The sequence below is a fragment of the Orbicella faveolata genome, unplaced genomic scaffold (assembly GCF_042242905.1).
Source record: "Orbicella faveolata isolate gen_17 unplaced genomic scaffold, um_ofav_v1 contig_47, whole genome shotgun sequence".
Classification (NCBI taxonomy): domain Eukaryota; kingdom Metazoa; phylum Cnidaria; class Anthozoa; order Scleractinia; family Merulinidae; genus Orbicella; species Orbicella faveolata.
In genome coordinates this window covers 3,868,338-3,894,277 of record NW_028301577.1, presented here as the reverse complement: position 1 = coordinate 3,894,277, position 25,940 = coordinate 3,868,338, and the positions used below count along the sequence as shown (strand labels likewise).

Sequence of the window (25,940 nt, the reverse complement as noted above, 5' to 3'; positions counted from 1 at the left end):
CTTTAGTCACTACCTGACCCTTATATTGCTTCTGAAATAAAACTTCTTGTTCAAATGCCATTTAAGTCACTTTAAATCTCTTCAAGAATAAGCCAGCCAAATATCAGAACCAATATAATGCTTTCCAATTACAAGAATCTATCGATAACTTTGATACTGCATACTCCAATCAAAATGAGATTTGACCACGGATCATACTTCCGGTTACTTGAAATATTCCGATCTCTTGATCTGGGAGGAGCCTGGAAGCCAAAACAAAGAACTTTCTTCTGTTGAAAGTTTAGAAGGAACAATATTTTTTCAGTATTGGAATCTCTAGAGGTCACAGAAGTTCTCTAAAAGAATGATTCAGTGGGGAAAATTATCTTTCTGTCCGAATGTACGAGTAGGTAAAATTTCTTCGATGGCTGTCAAGGTGGCGCGGTTTGGAATCCAGGCTTGGAAGCACAGGTAAATCTGAGTGTATTTTGTTTACCTCTACCTGCTCGAAAAGGAGAATTTCCGTATAATTTAGAATTATTCTTGAAGTCTATTATCTTCTAAAGTGAGATGATTCATTGTACTTTGATTTTATTGACTCTTTCCTTCTCTGTGGGTGTTGAAATCTGTGACAGGAACAGCGACAACTGCGAAGATACATCCAAAGTAAAACACGCGAACTTTTACACTTCACCTCAACCTAATACCCAGAGTGTCAATATTTCTTCAAGTGTAACTCTAAATGACGGCGTACAAATTCCGATATATGGCTTGGGAGTCTATCTAGCCGGATCTGGTGAAGAAACTCGACAAGCTGTGCTTTGGGCCTTGGAAAATGGCTATAGACAAATCGATACAGCGGCGCGATACATGAATGAAGAAAGTGTTGGTGAGGCCATTAGGGAGAGCAAGATTCCACGAGAAGATATATTTGTTGTCACGAAGCTGTATGACACTGATCATGGATACGATGAAACGTTGGCGGCTTTCAATAACAGTTTAGGAAAACTCGGAATGGAATATGTAGACTTGTATCTCATGCATTCTCCTCTGCCTGATAAAATCGTACCTTCTTGGAATGCCATGGTGAAGTTACAAGAACAAGGACTGATCAGGTTTGTAAGAAGTCCCTAGAGTTCTGTATGAACACGGGCCCATTCCATTTTCTAGTCCCTCTCTATTGAAAAGTCAAAATTTCCCCCACCCCCAGGGGAAGAAAAGTCAAAGTCCCTCTCAGCTGATAACCCAACTGTCCTTTGTCCTCAAGAAAAAGCTGTTTTGTAAATTTCTTCAAAACATTGGTCAATGCTGGCTGTCCGACACAGCATCCCCATTCAGAAAGACCTTGCAGACCCTTGAGAAAATCCCATCAACAGGGGGAGGGGGTAGGTGGATATAATTTAAATGAAATGGCCCCTAGTCAATGCACTAATGTTTGTGACATTTTTTACTCTTAAGATTTTAGCCACTTCAACAGAGTGAGGTCAGGATATCTACCATCTCTATAATGCTATGTGATAACAAGACTTTTTTGATCATACAGTACTTGACTCAAAGTCATTTATTTGTCTCATTTTTGGCAGGTCTATAGGTGTATCTAACTTTGGTATCCACCATCTTGAAGAACTGAAGAAGCACTCTACAGTGATACCTTCTATCAATCAAATTGAATTGCATCCGTTTTTACAAGAGAATGACCTCGTAAATTACTGCAAGAAAGAGGGCATTGCTGTTCAGGCTTATTCACCTCTAACAAGAGGAGAGAAACTTGGCCATCCTACACTGAAATTCATTGCAAACAAGCACGGAAAAACACCAGCACAAGTATTACTGAGATGGTGTATACAGAAAGGCTATGTTTGTATTCCCAAGTCTAGTCAATCATCTCGAATTATAGAGAATGCCAGCATATTTGACTTTAACCTACCACAAGAGGACATGAATACTTTGGATGGCTTGGAAGAGGGATTCAGAACAGGAAGACCCAAAATACTGGAGCCTTGGAATGGCTAGTTGCACAGTGACACAATTAAAAAGTGCAACATTCAGGGAACCTTTAAGTAGGCTTAACCTGCTGGTCTGTCTTTTCACACACAGTATATTTGGAGTTGAATAAAGTGCTATTACCGGTAAGTGGATGTACAAGAAGTCAATGTTCTAGCTTGAACAGACTGTCATTTTGCACTTCAGACCAAATAGTCACTGCAGCTGTAAGTGGAGTAGAAAATAACTTCCGTATACTCTAGCTATGAATGTATTGTTCCAGAATATATCTGTACCCCCCACCCTGCACCACTGAAGGATTTTGGTTTCAATGCCCTTTCTCTCCTACAGCCTCAGAATTTCCCATGACCTTCTAGAGGGTGGGTATGGATATTTTCTGGAGCTGCACAATGTTCAAAAGAAGAGAAAATGATTCTACACAGTACCCCAAGTTTAGTTTTATAAAGCCTTTTTTTTTAGCAATAAAAGTTAATCCCAAAATGAATGTGGTGCAGATATTACCTTGGTTCACAAAAAAATTACGAGCTTTCTAACTTTCCAGGAAGATTCGAAGGTGCTATTGTAAGGGGTCAGACATTTACATTTTTTATGAATCCCATAGACCTTTCCCGCATTCCAGCAAACAATGGAGCCAAGGTGACGTCAGGGTGAACAAAAATACAGTAAATGTATGAAATGTCCACCCCAACCTCACTCTGGTGCGGGAAAGGTCTATTTGTGGATAACTTCATTGAAAACATAATTTGAAAAAATAGAATTTAGAGACCAAGATTGATATCAATTTTTCAATCAAGATTTCATTGCAGGGTGACAAATGTAAGCGCTTAGCTATTTCTATTGTAAACATTAAAGCAAAAATAGTATATACTACAGCTGAGTTCTGAAGTTGTGAAATGTGGCTAAACATCATTTAGGCAAGGTTAAACTCGAGCTAATGCAGCCAGCTAGTGTGCCCATCCAGCTAATATCATTTAGGCAAGTTAAATATGAGCTTATGCAGCCAGCGGTTTCCACGTTTGGGAGTACGTGACCTGTGGGGCGGCCTTCAAGGGTTTTGCAGGGGTTTATGGTTCATTGCATAATATTGTTGTAGTGTATTCTGCTGATTGTTGCGGATCAGTTGCACTGCTTTGCTCGCGAATCATTGCGGATTCTTGCACCCTCTCCTCCCTCCCGTTTTGTTCTTGGTCAGGGTAAGTATTCTCCAGGTAAGTAGATTCCACTGAATTTCTTTCAGTGTGACGGTGCCGGTTAGCGGACGCTCATTGGGTGGTCCCTGCTTTCCAGGGTTGCCATGGATACCTCCTAGCGGCTTATGGCTTTGGCACCCCGCTAACCTTTAAGGCACCAGTTCCCAAGCTCATCTATTTGTGATGAGTTTAATGTAAGACAAAAGACATTAAATTTGGTAAAATTATTTTATTTTGTAAATGCAGTTTAAAATGGTGCATGACTACCACGTCATGTTAATGGCAAGTTTTCTATTTAAGTTGCAAGATGTTAGTTTTTGCCACAAAAAACGCTTCTGTTGCTCAATAACGTGGTTTACACTTTGTTATATATAAAGTCTTCTATTTATGGGTTAAAATGCTGTTTATTTCATATGGCATTATTTATAACAGTGTTTTATAATTTTCTAATAATAAAATGGTTAATCTACAGGTTTTTGTCTATACATTTCTGAAGTGTTGTCTTGTCTTGTGACTTTTGTACAAAATGCATGTTGTTTAATTGTTTTTATATAATAATTAAATGAATGCGCATGCTCTGATTGGTCAGTCAGCTATGGTTTATTGTGCCAGTAAACTCATGGAAATTTCGCGTGTCTTCTGAATTATTATATAAAAGCAATAGACCACAAGTTTCTATGGTTTAGAGGCAGATAAACCACTTGGAATGTTGGAAGAACACTCGAAGAATTCGTAAATCACTTGCCTGCTGCTTGTGATTTATGAATTCTTCTAGTGTTCTCGTGATTTACGAATTCTTCTCACGTTCTTTCAACATCCCGAGTGGTTTATCAGCCTATGAACCACAAAAACTTGTAGTCTATTGCTTAAGGAAAAAATTTCTAGAATTATCCTTTGCATGAGCTTTAAACTACAGTGGAAACATGATTTCTTGAAGCCATCCTTTCTTGAACAGCCCAATAACTTGAAGAAAAAGCTTTTCTTTGAATTTGCTTCACTTGCCCTCTCCTCCTTACTACTACAATTATGTAAAGTGCAACCCCAGGTTTGTTATTTCACATCCTAACATTCCATATTCATTTTGTAAAAGGCACAATTATAAATTGCAACCAAACCCCCTTACAGCACAGCGATGGAAAGTTCTCCAGAGTTACAATTTAACAGACTGAGGAGTTGATTATATATATATTTAAAAAAAAAAAAAAAAGGCTTACATTTTGGATCACTCTACATCGTTTTTTTAGTTACAAGTCTACATTAGCACACAATTTCCTCAATGACGCAAAACTCACAAGGCAGCTAAAAAATCTATCATCTAATTAGTGTATCATTCTTCTCAAGCCAACACAACCCATAACCCATGTCTACTTCAGAAATGGTAAGATCTGTTCATCAAAGAACTCGTCTGTAAACTGCAAGTGATCTCCATCAGCAGTTAGAAAATGCAGTTTCTTGTCACGGTCCATTTGCTGCAGTCCCAGCCAGTCCTAAAATGACAATTAGCACGTATTAAGTAATTGTTTGGTTTTTATAGCAGGGTTGTCATTAATTTTTTAGTCACCTGTAGCCTTATTCTCCACACCCATAGCAAATTTGTTACTTTGGGGGTGAATTCTCTAAACAGCAGGGAATTTCACCCATAGCATCAAGGGAAAATCAAGCACACTGAGCCATAACAGGTGTTACAGCTTACGGCCCTTAATGACAGCCCTGTATAGTACCCTCTGATAGTGCGTTGTGCATGTAACAATTTATTATAGAGACATGACTGCCTTACTATAAAATATACTGCTCATAATATTCATACATGTATGAACTCCAGGACCTGAGTGATGTATTTATCATATCCTCATTATCTTTGTCTATATAATAAAAAGAAAATTAAAAGGTGGCTTGAAGTTGTAAATTCAGTTTTCTTGTGTTGAAAACAATATTTCCCTTGCTCTGCTTGTTCAGAAAATATTGTTTTTACCACTTGCAAATAAAATTCCTATCTTTGCACCACTGTGCAATATCCTCTATTTATTTTTTCCACCCCCAAAAAGATTGAAGCCATTATGATAGCAAAAAAGGGAAATTGGTACTGGCCATTGAACAAAGATAACTTAGTTCCACAGGTGTTTGTTGGTCAGGAAGGCCTGGTTTTCAATAGCAACAAGCAAAACCCTGCACATGAGTCCAAGCATGCAAACACAGAGCAACCCAGGAATGTGACAAGGACTAAAGCAGTTTGTTGTAGGGCATTACTTCCTTTCTCAGTCTGAATATGGAATTTTGTGCTTGCCCATAAGCTGTCATTAAAATAATGAAAAGATGCGTATCCATGGTACACACCTCTTGGTACAATGGGCTCTCCTGTAAAGTGTACATCTCCTTGCCTTGCCCAGGCTTATAAAAACCAAACCACTACAAAATAAATAAAAGGACATGGTCAATAATAATTCTCCCTGAAGGTATGTTTGATCAAATCCCATTCAGGCCTGAATTTTTTTTTTTCAGGCTTTAATTTCACAACTGCTTGGCATAACTGTGATGATCAATCATATCTTCACATCATTTTCCGCAGTTCAGATATATCAACTTTCATATATTCACTTGTAATAATTCTATCTACATTATCAGATTGAAGAAACCAGTCAGCCTTGGAACTATATGTAAGTGGCCACTAATGAGAGGTGAGCACTCGCCCATAGAAAATAATCCAAATTTCTTCTTTATACCTCAGATTCCTTAGGATCAACCATAGTATCCTTGCCAAACATAACCATCACAAAGTTCTTCAATTTCATCAGGTTTGCTTTGTACTCAGGATTCTTCACCTATAAAACACGATTCCAGGATAAATTTTTGAGGCAAGAACAATATAAAGCAGGAAAAAAGTTATATCCACTTAAACAAAAGTCAACAAGTTAGTTAAAATAGATTTACATGTACTAGACAACTAATTGAAAAAAGGAATTTGTAGACAGTATCATTGAGGCATGGCCAATAACTTCTTCAGTCTATTTTATCCACCTGACCATTCACTGCTTTGTTATAAAAGATTAAAAACCTCCCTAAAAAGTAGGGATAAAAAGTATTTTGACCTGTTCCTTTACAGGGTGCTGTAATCTTCAAGACTTGTAAGATGCCAAATAGAAATCAAACACCAAACCCTGTCAACCTGTTCCTCAGCCAGGCCTTTGACAAAGTGGACACCAATACAAAAATCATTTATTGGTCCAGGCATATGCATCATGTACAGTCATTTGATCAGCCAGTAAGGGAAACTGCAATACCTTACATCCTTTGAGACAATTTACCTTTTCTTGGTTGATATCAGCCAAGAAGATACTCTTGTCTCTATATTCTTCCTCATTCAATGGGTCATGCCAGTATTCTGCTTGAACAAGGCTGAAATGTAATACAATAATAAAAGCAACAGATTAATCAGGATGACCATTCATGCAGGGTTACTCCTCAATCTAAGGAGTGTTGTTGCGACTTGAAAGACCACTCTAGAAGATCTTCTCACCATTATAATTCTTACCTTGATAACACAAACAAACAAACAAACAAACAAACAACCAAACAAAAAAACAACAAAATAATATGACACTGGCATTACTGCTGAAATGGCAAGGGGAAAATACTCTTTTGCAGCCACAGGTATATAAACCCTGGAAAGAGGTGTCTCAGAAAAGAGGCAAGGTATTTGACTGTAATGACAAAGTGCTAGCCAGATCTGGGAATTTTCTGCTAGTCAGTTTTGAAAATTTATTTCTAATAATTTATTATTATTTCAGCCAGTGAGAGGCACTGAAAAAAAGCTAGTTTCAACCACACCATAAGCAAAGAAGGAAATTTTCTGCAAGCAATGAAAGAAGGAATGATAGCAGATGGAGTTCCAACTATACTGAATGCTAGATGCTATGACTAAAAAAAAAAAAACAAAATGCCCGCTTTGTTTGGAGTGTGGGACTATTGCAGGAGAAACCAACAGACCACAGGGTATAACTGCAATATTTGACTACACAAGAGGTACTTACAAGTCTTGAATCCAACTGTTAAAGGACAAGGAAAGAAGGAGACCATCAGGACAAATAAACAAAATATAAAGAAAACTAATTAAAAGTTGAGGAAAAGGTTGTTGTTGTTGTTCATTGTGGTAGATGAAATAATAAAGCACTTGTACTATCGTTTGTCTCATGATGTAGTCACTTGAGATGTAGATCGCCAAGCCACATGATCAGTCAACCTCATCGCTTGAAGAACACTAGCAGTAAGCAGTCAAAACGTCGCCATCTTCATATCAAGTGACTACATCATGAGACAAACAATAAATAAACACACCTTTATTAATAAATACACCTTTAATGATTAAAAGTTATAAATTTAGATTTATTAAAAAGTAACACCTTATTTACTTGCTACCTCAAAAAATTGGCATAAATGTTATTAATGGTCAACTAGTATGCTCAATGTACTGATGGTGCATGTGTAGTTGATATAGTTTGTGTACAGTTAAATTCCTAATAGGAAGCTTAAGACATTGAATTAAATGTAACTGAAAATAAAAGCTCTCAGTAAGAATAAAGAGTATATTACTTAAAAGTGAAACTTATAAGCTAAAATGTACCTTTCATAAGCTCCCAGATTCAGCAACTTCCTGATATAATCACAGATGGTGGAGTTGTCACCAGGGCAACGTGGAAATCCATAAACACCTGTGAAAAGATACAATTTTAGTCTTACTGGTAATAAATATTATTATTATGCTCACTTTCTGTTCTTCGTTTATGAGCAAAAATTAATAGGTGTGTGACCTCTAGAACCAGTGATAAAGAAACCAGTCTTTCTTGAACAGCCTAGTGGTACGTACAGCAAAAGCTTTGAATAACAACTAAAAGGTTTACTTTTAATTCTGCAAGTTCACATGTGTTTGATTGGCACTAACAATAAGAAGATTCCTTGCATCCCACCTTGATGTTGTCCGCCAAAGCTGATCAGATTCAGCATGGGGGGATTGGGACATCTCTGGGCAAGAGCACGCCTAGAAAAACACAAAAACCATTTGAACAGCACAATTATTCATCAATTTTTTTAACGACAGCCTGGTACTATAAATAATAGGATGAGATACACATTAATTTTTAAGAGTGATCAATGTCAAATTATCTAATAGCTTAGCAATATTTGTTGAGACCTAAAAACTGAGAAGGTACTGTAATAAGTACACTAACCATGAGACCACCGTGCCCAAGTCTTGTATAAAAGAGTATGAGTTCCAACAAAAAGTGGAATCATGTATTTTGTTTCACACAAGACAATATTAAGCTGATCTTAGGAAAATAAATTGCTATTAACTGTTACTTACAAGAACTGTCCACCCTGCGAGAACCCTAGGGCATTGTATCCATCTTTCAACTTTGGATCTGCAGCAACTTTCTCACAAACTTGTTTTATCTGTCATGTTTGCAATATGTGAATTTCAATCAAGTAACAGCTATTATTTTTAAGACTACATTAAATAAAAATAATAAAACATATATATAGAATTAGCAAATACATTGGCTGTGTTCCTATATGCTAACTGAGGAAAATGCTAATTAATTATTGAAACACTGCAAAACTAGTAGGAAGGTAACCAGTTACCTGCTTACATCAGTGTACAATGTACCTAGGAAATTGACCTTGGGACCACTTTATTTCTCTTATAATCTTAGTTTATAGTGATCAGAGTGCAAGTCAGATTACTGATCCACTGTGATACATTGATGTGCAAGCTTAATTTTCAGGCCAGCATTAAAACTACTTGACAAAGCTATCTCAGTCTGACATTGTAGCAAGGTAGACAACACCACCACAGATGGATTGACGGTTCACAGTGTTGATAATGAGAGAGAGATAGGCTAACACATAAATCCAAATCAAGCCTGTACATGTATTACCTGGTCATTTGCATTCATAAAGAAACCATTTTCCATGTCCTAAGAGAACAAAAATACTGCTAAACACCATAGCAAGACAAAAATATTCCTGACCCTATCATTTCCAAAGGATGGATTAACCTATTCATGGCTTTGCAAACACTTATCCAAAGGACAGTGACTTATCCAGTGCAATAGGCCATTTTTTATGTACTACAAATTCTAACTTGGCTCCAAGGCTTTGGGGATAAAACATAAGAAATTTAATTATTCATCCCCCAACGTTGATGTGATATTTTCTGTTTCATTCCTCCAAGCCTTGGAAGCCAAGTTAGAATTTCAATGTATCAAAAATGGCTTATTCCTTATCCATCCTTGGAACAACCAGACCATAATGATCAGTATTTTACATATTAAGACTTCTTGCAATGATACCTCTTTAACCAAGCAGCTGACATTACACTGTTACATGCAGCAACACTAGATCTGTAAAAAGACTGAATGCAGAGTTCCTTGTCAGGGCTTACACCCAGAAAACAGATCCAACAGTACACAAGCTGTTAAGCCACCATGATCCACAGTAACAATGTGCAAACACACATACCTACTATGTGCCAACACACATGAAGAGGATTGATTTGACTCTGACATTAAAAAAAGGTGTTGTACGCTGAAAATATATTTCCAATAGACCATTTTTGTGTTCTCAATATTGGATTGGAACTAGCTTGCAACTGAGGCTAATGCAGGGAGTCTTTTTAAATGTAAAAGATATTCATCTCTTTTTAATGACATTTCCCCGCATGAGCCTCCATTGCAAGCTAGTTCCAGTCCAATACCGAGAATATGAAAATGGCTTATTTATCAGCAACATGTTACCTGTATAATTGAATCACCGATCATCAGGGACCGTACATAAATGCCAGGAATTTTATCTTCCAGCATAGACTTGATGGATCCCATGCTGAGAGGGTTACAGCATGAATCACCTGAAACAAACCACACCAATATTGGACTTGCTACTAACAATTTTCATTGCTACACTGGACGGTCAAGCTCATTTCTACAACATAAATGTAAAGTCCCATCAAAACCAATGTGCGAGATTTAAATAGCTTTGGAAAAGACGATAGACCAATTAACAGGACTGGTGTGGGTTGACCTTGTGTTGATACAGATAAGAACCAGTTGGCATGATTGGCAATAGGCTGATAATTTATCGCACATTTGAAACTTTAGTAACAAAGTTTGTATCATAACAAAGTCAACCCCTAGCCTCCATTTTGTTCAAAGGCCTGACCTCCAAGCACAGAGCCAGGAAATGACTAGAAATGACCATCCAAACTTTTACAGAGTGAAAGAACATTTGCTCAAGGAACCAATTTTCGAACAATATGGGAAGATTATGTAATGTCATGTGCTGTTACGTGATGCACCCCAAGCCAAAATTTCATGGAGTACACCCCTCTCCTGGGTATGTGGGTGAGGTGTTTAGCTCCTCTCAGACTAGTTTAAATATAATATGCATTTCGAGGCAGCTGTTTAAATCATGAGGAGGAGTACAAAGCTAAACATGTTGTATAAACATGCAACTATGAGGAACAAAATACTTTCTCCGTATACTATTACAGAGGGCCGGACTTTAATACCCTTGTGCGGGTATCAAGCTTGCCTAAATTTCTAATTTTCCTTTTCAATTCATTGCTACTGTTTGCATAAAAGGAATAGGGGGTAAAAAGGTTCGTGGAAAACTAGAGATATAAGCTTACATTCCTCCCTAAAAATATAAAGTGCAACAATTTTGATGGAAATTTTCAGCTATCTTCAAAAGGTTTTCGGCTGTTCTGTTAAAATACAAACCCATGCCATGCCACAGTATTACAGGGACTGTTCCATTGCTATTAGCCAAGCAGCAGGTGAAAAGCGAAGCTACAAGAGCAGCGAAACACAGAAATCGTGGCTCCATGGTATTTCGTCGCCTCAGCTGAAGCAGGAAGGAAGCGCTCGTTCCCAAGCTTCTGTTGGTAATCTAGACTCGCGGGCACTTCTGGGATCGTTTTTGCGGCAATGTTCAAAATCGTCAATCATGGCGAGGCAGAGGCGAGGCAAAAGATCGAGGCAAAAGAGAACTTGCACCCTCCTTGCACCCACCTTACTGCCACTCAGCATTCTTTGGAAACTGACAACACCATAGTTCAATTTTTTCTTTTAAAGTTATTGGAAAATTATTCAGCGATCGCAAAAAGCTGTGCCCCGAACAGCTGTGCTTTCTCCTTCCTGGTGAGCGCTGCTGCAAGGGATGTTCCCGTGGATGTTCACGATGGAATGCGTTAGTCCAAGAAAGACGTCACTTTTTTTATGACCCAGCAATGAGAGATTGCTCCACATAGCGTGAAGCGGTAATCCAGGTACGCGACCGTTGCATGTGAAAATGACAAGGAAACCAATTTAGTGAAAGTCCCGGGGGGGCGGGGGGAGTACTTTGGGAATTTCTGGGTGGGGATGTGCCGCTGGGACCCTGGAACCCTTAGCCTATACCAGAGCTAGTTCAGCTGAATTTCGCTACCCTATACTAGAGTAAACTCCCCAAATCCACCCATCTATCGACACTATTGAGGCCGATTTGTGTAAATTTAAACTCGCCGATTTGATTTTTTTTATATTTTTGAGTGGCAATTCCTGGTTTCCTTAGTGTAGATAAAATCTTCAACCAACTACTCAGTTGTAGGAAAAATGATACCCTATTCTAGACCCAGACGCTCTGATTTATATACCCTATCCTAGAGTAAACTGCTTGAAAACAATACCCTTCACAGCGGCACATACCTATATAGCCCATATATGGCAGTGCCCCCCCCCCCCCCAGGGTGAAAGTACGCTGAACTGATTTACCGGGAGACCGCGAGCAGTCTCTCGTTAGTTCATAAATCCGCAAGGGAAGAATGAGAACGAATGAGAAGAGGAGCTCTGTTTGTTTGCGCTTCTCCCCTCGCGCATCTTCGAGTAAGAGACCGCTCGCAGTCTAACTTGTCTGGGACACATTTATCTAGCATTGAAGACATTTCTGGGATTTTTTTGGACAAAAAAACAGCAACAGAAATACACTTAAGCTGTGCGCAGTTGTCTCATTCTCCTAAAGGAATCACATTGCACATAAACAAAGCCCTGAGCCAATCTTTCATAGAAAACCCTTTAGCCTGTAAATGGAACGGGGGCACGTGAACTTATGCACTCATCATTGGCTTTCCTGGGGGTTGACCCCCCGGAGATTTGTTTTCAGGATCAAACAAAAACCTACTTAATCCCTGGGGTATAGGGCATAAAATTCACACCAATTTCCCCTCACCTAGAGGCTGAGCTGAAGACAGAATACCTTCATTTACAGTAATGACAGACAACTTTATGACTTTATTCCTTCTCTTCTTCTTTGAAACTGTCAGCAATTAGACTTTCTCTTTCCTTGTACTACGTCCCAGGCTTTGAACAACAGCATAGTAAAAAACAAGCATGCAAAACACTGAATACCTCCACGAAATGTCACATAAATGGCAGCAATGTTGCTCATCTGCATGTTCATCTGGGATTTTGAAGGTGACTTACTGCTGGGCAATCTCAAACAAACCTTGGCGTGTTTCTTTCAAAAACTAAACAATGTCCCTTCCCTACTGGACAAAATTTTTCAAAAATGCACCATTCCCTGCATGTTCCTGAGGTTTCTCTAGGGGTGTCCTGGGGATCAACCCCCAGGAAAGCCAATGATTAGTGCATTATTTATGTCAGACTTTCTCCACTAAAATGGTCGAAGACAGTTAATTGCTGTCAATTCTCTTGGCATGGTTGGCTTCTCATCCTTGTCTTCCTCTGGCTTAACCCCCAAAGGGGTGCATTAATGTGCACAAATTAGAAATAAAGACAAGAAAATTGGTGCCATTCATTACTTTATTCTAACATAGTATGAAAAAAAAACTTGATATGTAGCAACAGAATTATTTTAGTGTGACAGATCTTGTGTACATTCAACTGCTAACAAAGATGACCAAATACCTGTATAAATCAACTGGGTTTTAGAAGTGCTGACATGCAAAATAAATACCAAATTGACATTCTGTCGCCAAATTGAGTTTACAGATTATTGGTCATCTTTAACATTGAATCAGATGTATACAAAACTTTACACTGTAGTAAATTTGGACAAGTAGACTATTTTTATTTTCACAATAAAGATCACAACAGAGGAATGTCCCTATCAGCGATAAACCAATGATGTATTGCCAACTAAGAAAACAATAGATTACATACAACCACTATTTCACTATTTGTTCATGGCTAAGCAAACTGAGCATGGTTATAAACATCACATTTTAATTCTATTTTTACTTCACAAGAGAAATAGAAAGCAGTCGTGTTGTGTTTTTATAGCTTGATACAAACGTTCGATTGGGTTTGAAAAAACTTATCTAAAGGGCCAACCCAACCTGGTAGAACCCCTGACCCAGTCCCTGTCCCCCAAATCCAAACCTCTGTCCAAAATCCAAGCCCCCCGTCCCCCAACTCCATACCAGTCACCAAAATTCAAAGCCCTTTCCCCCAAATCCAATACCCTTTCACCCAACTCCAAACCTTTTCCCCCAAATCCAAGCCCCATCTCCCAAATCCAAGCTCCCATCTCCCAAATCCAAGCCCCATCTCCCAAATCCAAGCTCCCATCTCCCAAATCCAAACCCCTGTTCCCCAGATCTGAGCCTCATCCCCCCACAACTCCAAACCCTTGCCCCCCCCCCTCAGACCTAAATAGTAAGTTCACTCAAACTTCCTCTTGAGTTTGTATCAAGCAAATTAAACATGAACATGTACAGTACCACACATATTCTATTTCTTTACATACCTTTTGACTTTCAGATTTAGTTTAAAACACTAAATTAGAAAAATACAACCAACAAAAACGCTGAAACTTGAGGAAAATCTTAAAATTAAAAAAATTGTCATTGTTGTTGTTGCAATGGTCAGCACTAGATGATCTCGTCATATACAGGAAATCATTTTTCTCACCCAACAATGAATTGTACTGCATGCAGTTCTTAAAATAATATTGATCCTGTCTTTTTGAACATAAGGCAAGTCACACAGAAATGGTTTAGATTTGGAGTGACTAGCTGTCAGTAGTTCATCTAGTGACTTTATCAAATGGTCAAGAATAGTCCTGAAAAGGGTGGTTGATGCTGACTGATAGGTTTGAAAAGCCTGAGTAGAAGTCTTCCAGACAACTTCTGCTGACATTGTTGTAATATCAGTCACCAGCAACAGTCCCTTTCAAGGCTATGTTTGCCTGCGTGATTGTGCAAGTTCAACTTAGCTACACTGCGATGTGCTGTGATGATCATCTGTCTGTCATATAGACTTGAATTTTAGACCAAAGTGAATCATAGCATTGCTAACATTTTCTGCTTTGACTTGAATGGATATCAAATTTGTTAATCTTCTATTTTAGTTCTTTTAATCTGAACTCAGGAACATCAAGAAGTCTCCATATATTAATATTAATAATTAACTATAATTAAGCATGTTAAGTTACTGGTTAGGGTTATGTGTCAAGATTAGTTCAGCTTACCAGTAGTAAATGAAAGAAAGAGAATTCTACATGTCCCAAGTTCAGGATTTCAATTACTAATATTTAGTATTTCAATGTTCCCGACATTCAAAACTTTTGATTCACTATTTTGAAAATAATTTAAGAATGATCATAGCTGAATTATAATTCAAGACTGAAGTCTGAAAATCTCTCAGGTTCAGACAGAAATCAAACCCAACTTCAATCCATTTCAGTCTTACCTAGGTTTGGCAAATAGCTCATTTGTGTCATGCTCTTTTTCAGTAGGCTAATCTAATCACCTAGATACTTGGGTATAATATTAAATGAATTTTCTAAGTAAGATCTATATTTGAGCCATCATAATTTAAAGAAACACCTTTTTAAGAGCTATTATTTGTTAACAATAGCTTTAAAGATTATTTCTTAAATTTTATGGCTCTCAATGCAAGCTATTTCAATTTTAAATAACAGCTTTTGAAGAATTATTTAAATTAAAGAAATAGCTTTCACATTGTCTTTAAAATTAAGCTACTATTTGTAAATAATAGTATTGACACTGCTATTTCCAAATACTTAGCTTAAAATTTCCTGGCTTTCAATGCAAACTATTTCAATTTCAAATAATAACTTTTAAATTATTATTCAAATTAAAAAATAGCTTTGACATTCTCTTTAAAATTAAGTTACTATTTGTAAATAATAGTATTCAAACTGTTATTTCCAAATACTTAGCTTGAAGTTTCCTGGCATTAGGATGTTACCTAGAAGTTTCATTTGATGTTATGACCCAAGTCTGTTTGTGATTTGATAATTTTCTAAAGAAAATGAACAAGACACTAGAACCTGTAGCCAAACCTAGACAACACCTAAACAGACTTTACAGACCTTGATTTCCACTGGGACTTGAGGATGAATAAACAGACCTACTGGCAGAAATGAATCTGAAAATATTCATCTAGTCATTCTGTCAGAACTCCCTTAAAATTGAACGGTCTTTGTTAACATCAATGATGTCCATGACTTATCCAATACAATAATTAATACAGTTCCCTGGAAAATTATGTATTGTCTCCTTTTCCACTGGTTCCATTGACAGCTCTGTAACTTGATCATCATACCAGATCCACCCAGTAACATGCCTGTTGACTGTCTGCCTTCATCTGTTGTCATGTCTTAAAAAAGAAGATAGAAATCCGGTTGATTAGTGAAGTAATTAAAATTGCAAGTTTATGATCATCACTGTTAACAATTAACCTGGCAAGAATCAGCCAATACATCAGCCAACATACCAGCTGACATTCAGTCTCTTTGGTAGTGTGCATCTGTGTTTTGTCATCGGCTAGTGCATTTCAGCAGTGTGTCAGATGACATGTTGGCCAAAGTATTGAGCAGTGCCTCAATGGGATCGGATTGGTTCCCTTTACCAGGTGTCTCACTAATAACTTCTTGAGTGCAATTGGGATAGTGCCAATTGTGCTCCATTCTTACAGTTGATATCTTTAGATTTTGAAACACCCCCACCCCCCACCTGCTGCTCCAAATCTCCAGTGACCTTGGTTGAGGTTGGTATGAAAATTTCCTGGAACTACATAATGCAAGGAACTTATCAGGAATCTTGAGCTTGAAATAACACATTTTACCTTCACTGAACAATAGCCTGCTCAAGTTTATTGCTTTCATATCATCCTTTCAGGTTGATCTGACTGGTCTGTTGATGTTGATCATCTGTTGTGAGGTTAATGATGGAAGAAACTGCGATCAGCTTGATGACAGGTAAATATATTAGATGAGAGCTCCCGATGTTATCCCCTGATGCATCTCTGTCAAGTGTGGATTTGGCACAAAAAGGTACAAAAAATATTGTCAGTTTCATCACAAAAGCGACTACTGGTAATCAGAAATTTGTTAACTGATTTTTGAGTCCAGAAATACATAAATTTGCAAACAATACACAGTATATCTAGGACCAATAAAGGACCAAGCTGGGTTGGAACTCACAGATTGCAGCAGAGCACAATCTAGAGCTAGGGAAAGATTGAGGTGGAGAGAAGATGTTGCAGCCCTATGTGCCATGAACCACAAAGGGGAAAAATGCATCTAGACAATTATTTCAAGTTTCAGCTAACTATTAGAGGGCTTTAAAGGAGAAGGTCACTTCGGAAAATGTGTGTTTTTTTGTCAATGCTAATAAAAACCCTGCACTAAGTGAGGTCATTCACTGAAGTTTCAGCCTCTAAAATACAGGTTTTCCATGTGAAATTTGTCTCCAAAGAAGCCCAAAATTTGACATTGCTGCTGCCATTTTGAACAATACTCAGCGGCCAGGCCACGTTTTTGTGACATCATTCCGTCCAAGACAGTTTGTCTAAATGGCTTCCGACAAGCCTTTCACTACCACTCTGGGCTATGGCTGCTCTGAAGCCGTATTATTTTGGGCCAAACATGCTCCAAACTCTGAAAATGAAAGCAGTGAAGATAGGGAAGTGGATAATCGCTCGTCATTTTACTGACGTTGTGAAGGATACAAAGTCAGTTGCAGGTTTTTCTTTTTCCCACCAATTTCGAGTTGGACAGAATTATGTCTCGTAAACACAGCCTGGCTGCCAAGAACAGTTCAAAATGGCAGACTCCCAAGTAGCTTCTTTCGAAACGAATTTCTTCAGGATAGCAGGCACTTTAGCGGCTGAAATGTTGGTGAGTGAAAAATAAGCTGAATGTTTTCTTGCTACAGGTGAAGACAAAATTATAAGCTTCTTGGAGTGACCTTCTCCTTTAAATACGATTATTTACAAACCATGGATCACCATCAGAAAATCATACCTTCTTCCTTTTGACTTGTTTTCACTCCCCACCAATGTGTTTTTAGCATTTTCAACTTGTCATTCCTAACAAAATATTGATAGCATGGACTGAGGCTCCAAAAGGAAAGGAATTAAGAGGCAATCCAATTTGCATTTTCCTAGTTTTAAACAACATCAGAGATCAGTACCTTCACATGATGTTGTCCATCTTGACTGTTCTGCATGGGATGTATACTTCAGCCAGTGAAAGTTGTTGATCTTATTCAAGGCTGCTTGTTCAATGCATGACATGACTTTAGCCTCTGTGCTTGTCCGATGCGATTGATCAGCTCAGTAACTGTGGCGTAGATTCCTCATCTCTTCTCTGGTTGGCTGTCCTGTGTGACTTCCCATAGTGTAGACTGAATTCTTTTATATACTACCCACTGGCGTTTCTGCTACAAATAGGCCCTAAACAACTAGAAAAACTTTCTAGAACACGCACATTAGTTCACTTTTTGATGATATGTGATGGAAATCCCTTTCATGCAAATTGCCAAACAGTCATGAGTTCAAGTCCCACAAAAGGCTGAACTTTACAGGCTTCCTTCCTGCCAGTGCAATATTACTCCACTACTTTCTTTCATAAACCAGTTTTTATCCCCTTTATCTGGAGTTTCATCAAGGGCTGGGCACTGGCATTGAGAAATTAACAGGCTGAGAGGACAATTTTGCCCACCTGGTTTGTGCAGGTTCAGTTCAAAATGTTTTGGCCACCTGTGAAAATTAGTTACCTTGCCGCTGAAAACATCGATGAAACCCCTGGTTTATGTTTTCACAAGGTGTCCAAAGTGGTTTTTTAACTCATTAAGTTTTCCACTTTCTCAAGAGAATTTGCATCTTTTGCATTCCTTGTATATTGGATGCCTTTTGTTTTGTTATACTACACCTGCTTGGTCACAATGGATCTCTTCTGTGATGCTGATGTACAAGGAAGGCTGTAGTCTGGATGGCTGACTAACCATTGTGGTAACTGGTCAAGGTTAGTGTGAAATGCAAATGGTGTTTAACTCTCCTTAAAACAGTTGACTTATGTTTCCATCACCGCTGAAAAATGGTATAAATTAACAATTTCATTTTAATTCCTTCAAAGACAATTGACTTACGAGTGCATCTATAGGCTTATGCACTGCTGAAATTGGTGTGTTTGATTAAAAGAAAATTGATTCCAATACAGACAATTGACTTATGCTTGGGTCATTATTCTTTTGAACAACATACACTCATGCTGAAAAGTATTGATATAAGGAATCATTTTTCAATCCTCCTCAGACATTTCATTTATGTTTGTATTATATATGCTCTACTGAAAAGGACATTGAATTTTTCTGTTTCCACAGACTGAGACAATTGAACCATGTCTGCTTCATTTGGTATGATTTTAATTGAATGTCCAACAGACAGTTGACTTCTATCATGGAAATTCTTGTTGCCAGAGCTCCTGTCAGTATTGTAAATTAGTTAGAATTTTGACTGCTTTACCTCTTCTTCCTTTTACATCAGAGTATCTGTTTCCTCTTACCTGAACTTGACTGACATTAAGTAGGTAGTCTGCAAACTAAAACAAAAATGTAAATATCTTTGCCACATTGTTTGAAGTATATGACTTACCTTGTCTGATGAAGGAAGTATTGTTTGTAGACCTCTTGTCCTCTCTCTGTTTCTTCATATGTTAGCTTTCATGACATCATGGTGGTGACAAAACTTGCCTACAAGATCTGGATTAAACGTATTGGTTAGAAATTGCATCATTGTTTCAGATTTTAGCGTTTGTAAAAAACAAAACAAAATGTTATGACAATGCTCCCGAAAATGAGCTAGTCCCCGAAAATGGACCGGTTCACTAAAAATTTGATATTTTGACTTTGTCTTTTATTGGCCAAATTTGTCATCACCTGAATGCATAATTGTAACTACCAAAAAAACCTCATTAAGTTGAAGATCCTGAAAAAAACAATATGTTAGCAAACAGCGCTATTGTGTTAGTATTAAAGAAAATGACACAGACAACAAGTTTTTGGGTTTTATTGTTTCCAGATATTTGTCATTATTGGTACATTAATTACTCTACAGGACATTCATTTCAAAAACAGAAGCAACTTAATTTACTTTTGAATAGCACTACCAAAATTATCCAGTACTGCTGCCTTAAATTAAAAAATGAGACATCGGTTTTGTATAATTTTATTGAAAGATATTATATTCCATCATTGCTACAATTATCCACAGGACCTACATATAAGTACATACGAGATCGCGCATTCTTGTTTTTGACTGTTTGGTATGCCCCCGAAAATGGGCTCGGTCAGAAGTATAGAAAAAATAATAAACTTGTTTAAATTTTCTATTGCCTGAAAGTAATTGACACAAACACACAGTAATTTAAAGTTAAAACTAAATTTAAAATAAATGACACAGAGACACAGGCTTTTTTTGTTTTATTGTTAGTAAGTATCCGTTACATCATTTCTACATTAATCCACAGGACCTAAGTATGTATCAGGGAGGGGGCGCGTTCCTATTTGAAAAATTTAGCATCCGCAGAAACCTCAAGTGTTCCCATGCCAGTTGGCACTCTGATTTGAACACTCAGGATGTCCCAGATGATACATCAGCATATTTAGTGGCCTGCTAACGATTGACAGTCGCAACCAAGCCTTTGTGCAACAAATTTGAGCCATTGTGTTCTAAACCGAAAGCCAAACCAAAAGCCGAACGTGAAGCCAAACTGAAAACCGAACCGAAAGCCGAAAATAGAGATCTGTTGTTCAACACTTGAATACACCACTCATTCCAATCTAAGCCATGAATCCCAAATACTATATCATATTGTCAGGGCAGTGATTTGGTAAAAATAGATCAAATAATATTTACCAAGCATTTCACTTGTGGTAGAATTGGCAAAAGCTATGATTAGAAGCAAATGGTGTATTCCAGTGTAAACCAACACACTATGCTAAGTAGGTTCCACATACCTCATTTCATGGTGTAGGCCTTTCCCTTCTTTGTGTGGGTTGGTAGCTTGTAGACACAGGAATACCTCTCCAAGCTCGTCAGTATGTAGATTACATGTATATATTATCAAAAAATTTGGCGACAGCTGACAAACTGTCATGACAGACAATTGGCCTAGGAGTTTGCACTGAAAACTAACATGTGGGCCAGCATTGAAACTGAGAGCTTACAATACACTCTGGAAAAATTAATGACTTTCCGAAAATTTAGCTGACAGATGACTGCCATGGCGAGATAATTGACTTAAAAATTTAAAATTTAACCAGCGATAATGGCCCAAAATTTTGACTGGCAGCCATCAAACTGCCAAAATATGACATCAGACAATTGGCCTAAGTGTTTTTGTGAATGATCCTAGCCGAGGTGTATGCATGATCCCTTCTAACTGCTTATTTACCCAAGCCTTAACGGCTACAACTGGAGATAACAGCTACAGTAACCTACATTTAAGTAAATGTCTGGTTGAACCTTTAGTGCCAAAATGGTTTTCCATAACAGTTTTAAGAAATGGTTTTGGACGACATAGTTTCACTCAATCACAGCGCTTAGACTCACTGCCATTGAGGGAAACTTTTGCATATCAAATTGTTTCAATATACTGCGCAACTAAGCAGGGAGATGCAGCAAAACGAAAGTGAAGCAAAAATTATGCCAATCAAAGCAGAGCCAAAATAGTGTCGAAATGGAGCCAATGAAGTGTTGAAGTGCAGTCGAAGTAGAGCCGAAGTAGCCAAAACTTGTCCGAAAATCTTGAAAAGAAACCCAATGGAAAAATCTAAAGGGAGGAGCCACCCCAAACCTGGGGCCCTACTAACTAATCTAACTACATTAACTACAGTTACTTAAGCCGAATCAGAAGTGCATTGACTTCTGGCCGAAATTTGATTTAAGGTTCAACCAGAGCTCTATTTAACCCTCCCCACCCAACCCACAAACAATTTCACTGACCAACATCCTCCATCAGAATCTTACTGACTTGTTTCCACTCTCCTCATCTTCTCGTTCTCTTCTTCTGGTATTTTTCACTTATCCATTACCTCTGTGGTTGGAATCAGATCTTGTCTTGAGTGGATGGAGCTAATGTCTTGTATGGGTGAAGGTGATGGCAAAACTAGACTTCACTGTTTGCTCATCAGGAACTAAGGAAAAAATTAAAATGGATTAGGACAGAAGGCCCACTTGATCAAGGTGGGGTAAAACAAAAAAAAAGGGTTTCTTAAACCTGGCTGTTTCAATAATTTGATAAACTGAAATCCTGGTTAGAGTTCTTGCACCAAATTCTTTTGATATTGTGGTCTCAAGTTCCAATGATGGAACCAACGCCAATTAAAAAAGTGAATAGAAGAGAATTATGGTGGCCTTTCCTTAAATGCACTTGACTGTTAATTTTGACACAGGCAGTTGTTTCAGTTCACAATTTCCTGGTTTTAAACTACTTCAGAGACCAGTACCTTGTTGACTGTAATTAACATGACACTGTCCAACACAACTTTAGAATTCAGTAAGAGCTGCTAATTGTCCAATATGTGTCGTAAGACTCACTTTTTATGACGTAACTCCATAAAACTTAAGACGACTTGTCTGACAAGACTGATCATGTCAATACCTGTGGTGTAGAATCCATGTCTTTTCCTTGTTGGCTTTACTTTGCAGTGTGAACTGTATTCTTTTTTCATGGTACCACCTGACATTTCTTCTGCACCTAAGCACTAAAGGACTATAACAAACTTTCTAGAACATGCATAAGTTCACTTTTGATGACACAAGATAGAAATAACTTTAATCATACACTTCCCTGCAGATTGCAGGTAATTGCAAAGACCACGGGTTTGAATCCCATTCAAGCTTGAATTTTTAACTTTCAAATGACTTCAGTTTCAGATACTTCTGAAAAATGTGTTGATTTCCTTTAAAGCCTTCTTGGTGAAAGAATTTTCTTCTTCAATAAAATATTCCAATACCAAAAGAGTTAAATTGTTCAGAGTTCTTGAGCAGTCAAAAGGTCTTTTGAAAGATCGTGGGTTTGAATCCCACAAAAGCCTGAAGTTCACAGGTCTCTATTCTGCTTAGTAAAATACTCCTCTACTCATTAATTTTAGGATACATTTTTCTCCTCTTTATGCTTCATTTGGTTTCAAGGTGTTTTTCTTGACTGAAGTTTTCCAGTTTCTCAACAGAAAGAGAACAAAGCTGTGAAAGTCCTTCTAAGCATTCTTACTTAGGTCATGGGTTTGAATCCCATCCAAGTCTGAATTTTACAGGCTTGATTTCCCATGTTATAAGAAGCTATAATAAGTAATTTAATTACACTGCAAATACTTACACTTCTCATTAATAATTTGATCCCCCTCCTGGTTTCACAGGGTACTTGCATTATTTTTTGAACCCATGTTTCCAATTTTTTAGAAGAAAAAAAATTAAAAGTTCCTTCAAATTTTGAAGGACTCAGAAAAGGGCATCACTGATGGGTTTGAATCCCATCTTGTTACATCCAGCCTCTCAATAGTAAAGAATTTTAAAACCTTTATCCTGACATTAAAAAGTTCTTGAGAATCCTTAAGGAATGTCATGAGTTTGAATCTCACTAAAGCCTAAGTTTTTTGGTATTGCTTATCAGTGAAAACACCAATTAAAAGTTTTCTTGATTCTGGAAATGAATATGATGTAGAAGCATTTCCTTTCTAACTCAATTCAGTTTCCAGCTTCCCAAAGTGATTGAAGCTCATTAACATGGGTTTGAGTCCCATTCATGTCTCAATTTAGTAGATTTCCTTTTTTGTAATTGCTTTATAAATTGGAAATACATGAAAACCAAACATTTCAGTTCATCCATTGCTCAACAGAAATTCACCTGAAAATGGAAGATTCATGAGTCTGGGATTTGGGGGGGCACTGAGCTGCAAAGAAGAGGAAGCTGCAAGTCAGTACAAGCTGAGTGTAATGCAGAAATTGGTGAAGGAATTATGTCAGAAGAACAGAGATTATTAAGTCTACTACTGTGTGGGAATCCAAGGGCCATCTGATTGGCTCTCATGAAGATTCCCAAGAATCGGGACAGTTTTATGTAGCATCATGGTCCAAAGCATCAACACACCCGCAAGTGCATAAGAAGCAGGAGGGTAGAAGTTGTAGATTGCACTCAAAGGCAAAGAAGGCATCTATAGTGAACCTGTGATGAAGAGAATTTGTATTCCTTTACAGATTTATAGCCTTGTGAGGCAGGTTACAGTATTTTGTGTTTGATTTGATGTAGAGAATATATGAAGATGGCATGTCATGTACCAGCTCAAATGCAGAGATAGTTTTGACAAAAGATAATTTCATGCAGATTTTACTGTAGCTCCGACCAATGGTAAGCTATGATGAAGACAGCTCAGTTAACAGTTCTACACCTAACAATGTTGATTGGTGAATTTTGTGGCATCATTGTGGTCAGTCCAGCCTCATATCTATCTCTCAATAATTAGTTAATTCTCTTCATGCTAGAAGGCTCCTAAGACTTCAATTCTTACTCTCCAACCAACTCTGTCTTGTACTGTGCCCGTGGCTTTGCCTAGCTGACATTCCTGTCCTGTCTGCTTTCCTTTTCCATTGTCCTTCTTCATACAATCTTTCATCATCCCACTTTCCTTTTTCCTTCACACTGCTGCTCAGCCACCACCATTCAGTCATTGTTCCTCTCCATACTAAGCACATGTCCAGTCCAGTCCAGGTCCACCTTCTCCATCAGACCTCTTCACTGATCTTATTCACATCTGTTATTACAGCATTGTGACTACCATATTATTATTACCATTCTTTGTCTTCTTCAGTGCTTCACCTCTGCTTCTCTCATCTCAGTTGTGTCCATCTCGCCAATTCCTGATTTTCTGATTTTCATGGTAGCTTTGCACAGTTCTCTGGTTCTTCTCATTCCAGCCAACTATTTTGCTTCACTTGCTATCTCTTCTGGCCAGACTCTTGTCCTCTCCTGGTCAAAACTTGCCTTTTACCTTCCTGCATATTCCCCACTGACTTGTGGCAAGAATCTTGACACTGAGTTCTCAGCAGGCAAGGGGCCGAAGAGAACATTTGCCAGCTAGGTGGACATTGTATGTGCTTCTTAAGACGATTCATGATTATAAAATTGATAAAGGTCAGGATCTGTGACCAGAGTGTATAAGATCAAAGTTTGAGAATTCTTACACAAGGCTAAATGGGTGTAGAAAGCTGCCTGGACATGGACAACAAGATGTAAATAAAACTTGGGGACTTATACCAAACACAAGTCCATGTTCTACAAACCCTCTGAACACACTAAAACTCAGTCTTTAGATGCCAAGTTGCACAAGTATAAGGTTAAGTATAAGAGTATAAAGTTTGCAATCAGGATACAGTTTCCCACTGACTTGTGACAAGGATCTTCATACTCAAGTTCCCAGCAGGCAAAGGGCCAAAAGGAGAATTTGCCAGCTAGGTGGGTATTGTTTCTCAAGATGATTCATTTTTCTCAAAAGTGCTAGAGGTCAGGATTTGTGACCCATGCAGGTGTGAATATGGTCAAGGTTGGAGACTTTCTTGCACAAGACTAAATGGGTGCAGAAAGCCACCTGGACATCAACAATAAGATGAGAATAAATTTTGGGGACTTACACCGAGAGACTGCCAAACATGCCTGAACTAGACAATGCCCCTACTCTAGAGGAGCTTCTAGGTGCCATCAAAGACATTTCATCCAGTAAGGCACCAGGATCAGATGGCATACCTGCAGAGGTCTTCAAATGTGGTGGTGACCAGCTTCACAATGTGCTCCATCAGTTGTTGTGCAAATGCTGGGAGTAGGCAGCAGTCCCCCAAGAGATGAAAGATTCTATCATCACAACCCTGTTCAAGAACAGGGTGACCGCAGTGACTGCAACAATTATCGGGGCATCTCTCTCCTTTGCGTTGCTGGCAAGCTCTTTGCCCGTGTGGCACTCCGTCGCCTTCAGCAGCTTGCAGAAAGAGTGTACCCTGAGTCTCAGTGTGGTTTTCGATCCCAACGCTCAACGGTTGATATGATTTTCTCTCTGCGACAGCTACAAGAAAAGTGCAGGGAACAACAACAGCCTCTTTTCATTGCCCTCATTGATTTAACTAAGGCTTTTGATCTGGTTAGCAGAGATGGCCTCTTCAAGATCCTGCCTCTCATCGGCTGCCCACCAAAGCTTCTGAGCTTTCTGGAGTCTTTCCACAACAACATGCGCGGTACTGTTCGATTCGATGACAACATGTCAGAGGCATTCAACATTCGCAGCGGAGTCAAGTAAGGCTGTGTACTGGCTCCCACCCTCTTTGGAATCTTTTTCTCAGTGCTCCTGAAACATGCCTTTAGAACAACAAATGCTGGCATTTTTCTCCGTTCCCGCACTGATGGCAAACTTTTCAATCTTGC

The 25,940-nt window shown here is 38.2% G+C and overlaps 2 protein-coding genes and 2 long non-coding RNA genes across 4 annotated transcripts; 2 read left to right on the top strand and 2 right to left on the bottom strand.

The window, feature by feature from the left end:
• The first annotated feature begins 244 nt into the window (after positions 1-244).
• On the top strand, positions 245-3,644 carry LOC110066682 (9,11-endoperoxide prostaglandin H2 reductase-like). The gene is made up of 3 exons (XM_020773922.2): positions 245-450; positions 615-1,094; positions 1,563-3,644. Exons 1-3 carry the CDS (start codon positions 344-346, stop codon positions 1,990-1,992), a joined length of 1,017 nt encoding a protein of 338 aa, XP_020629581.1. The 5' UTR covers positions 245-343; the 3' UTR covers positions 1,993-3,644.
• On the bottom strand, positions 3,388-11,086 carry LOC110066415 (palmitoyl-protein thioesterase 1-like). Its single transcript, XM_089279681.1, has 11 exons — positions 10,943-11,086; positions 9,962-10,071; positions 9,104-9,142; positions 8,530-8,618; positions 8,135-8,205; positions 7,792-7,879; positions 7,202-7,216; positions 6,476-6,566; positions 5,894-5,992; positions 5,508-5,579; positions 3,388-4,660 (listed from the first exon to the last, which is right to left on the bottom strand). Exons 1-11 carry the CDS (start codon positions 11,046-11,048, stop codon positions 4,538-4,540), a joined length of 903 nt encoding a protein of 300 aa, XP_089135807.1. The 5' UTR covers positions 11,049-11,086; the 3' UTR covers positions 3,388-4,537.
• Positions 11,087-11,139: 53 nt separating this feature from the next.
• LOC149096818 (uncharacterized) lies at positions 11,140-19,525 on the top strand. Its single transcript, XR_016204394.1, has 3 exons — positions 11,140-11,490; positions 16,366-18,494; positions 18,853-19,525. It is a non-coding gene; the product is annotated as an uncharacterized LOC149096818 (long non-coding RNA).
• LOC110066434 (uncharacterized) lies at positions 15,402-17,765 on the bottom strand. The gene is made up of 4 exons (XR_002298565.2): positions 17,662-17,765; positions 17,493-17,557; positions 16,313-16,492; positions 15,402-15,844 (listed from the first exon to the last, which is right to left on the bottom strand). It is a non-coding gene; the product is annotated as an uncharacterized LOC110066434 (long non-coding RNA).
• Positions 19,526-25,940: the final 6,415 nt, after the last annotated feature.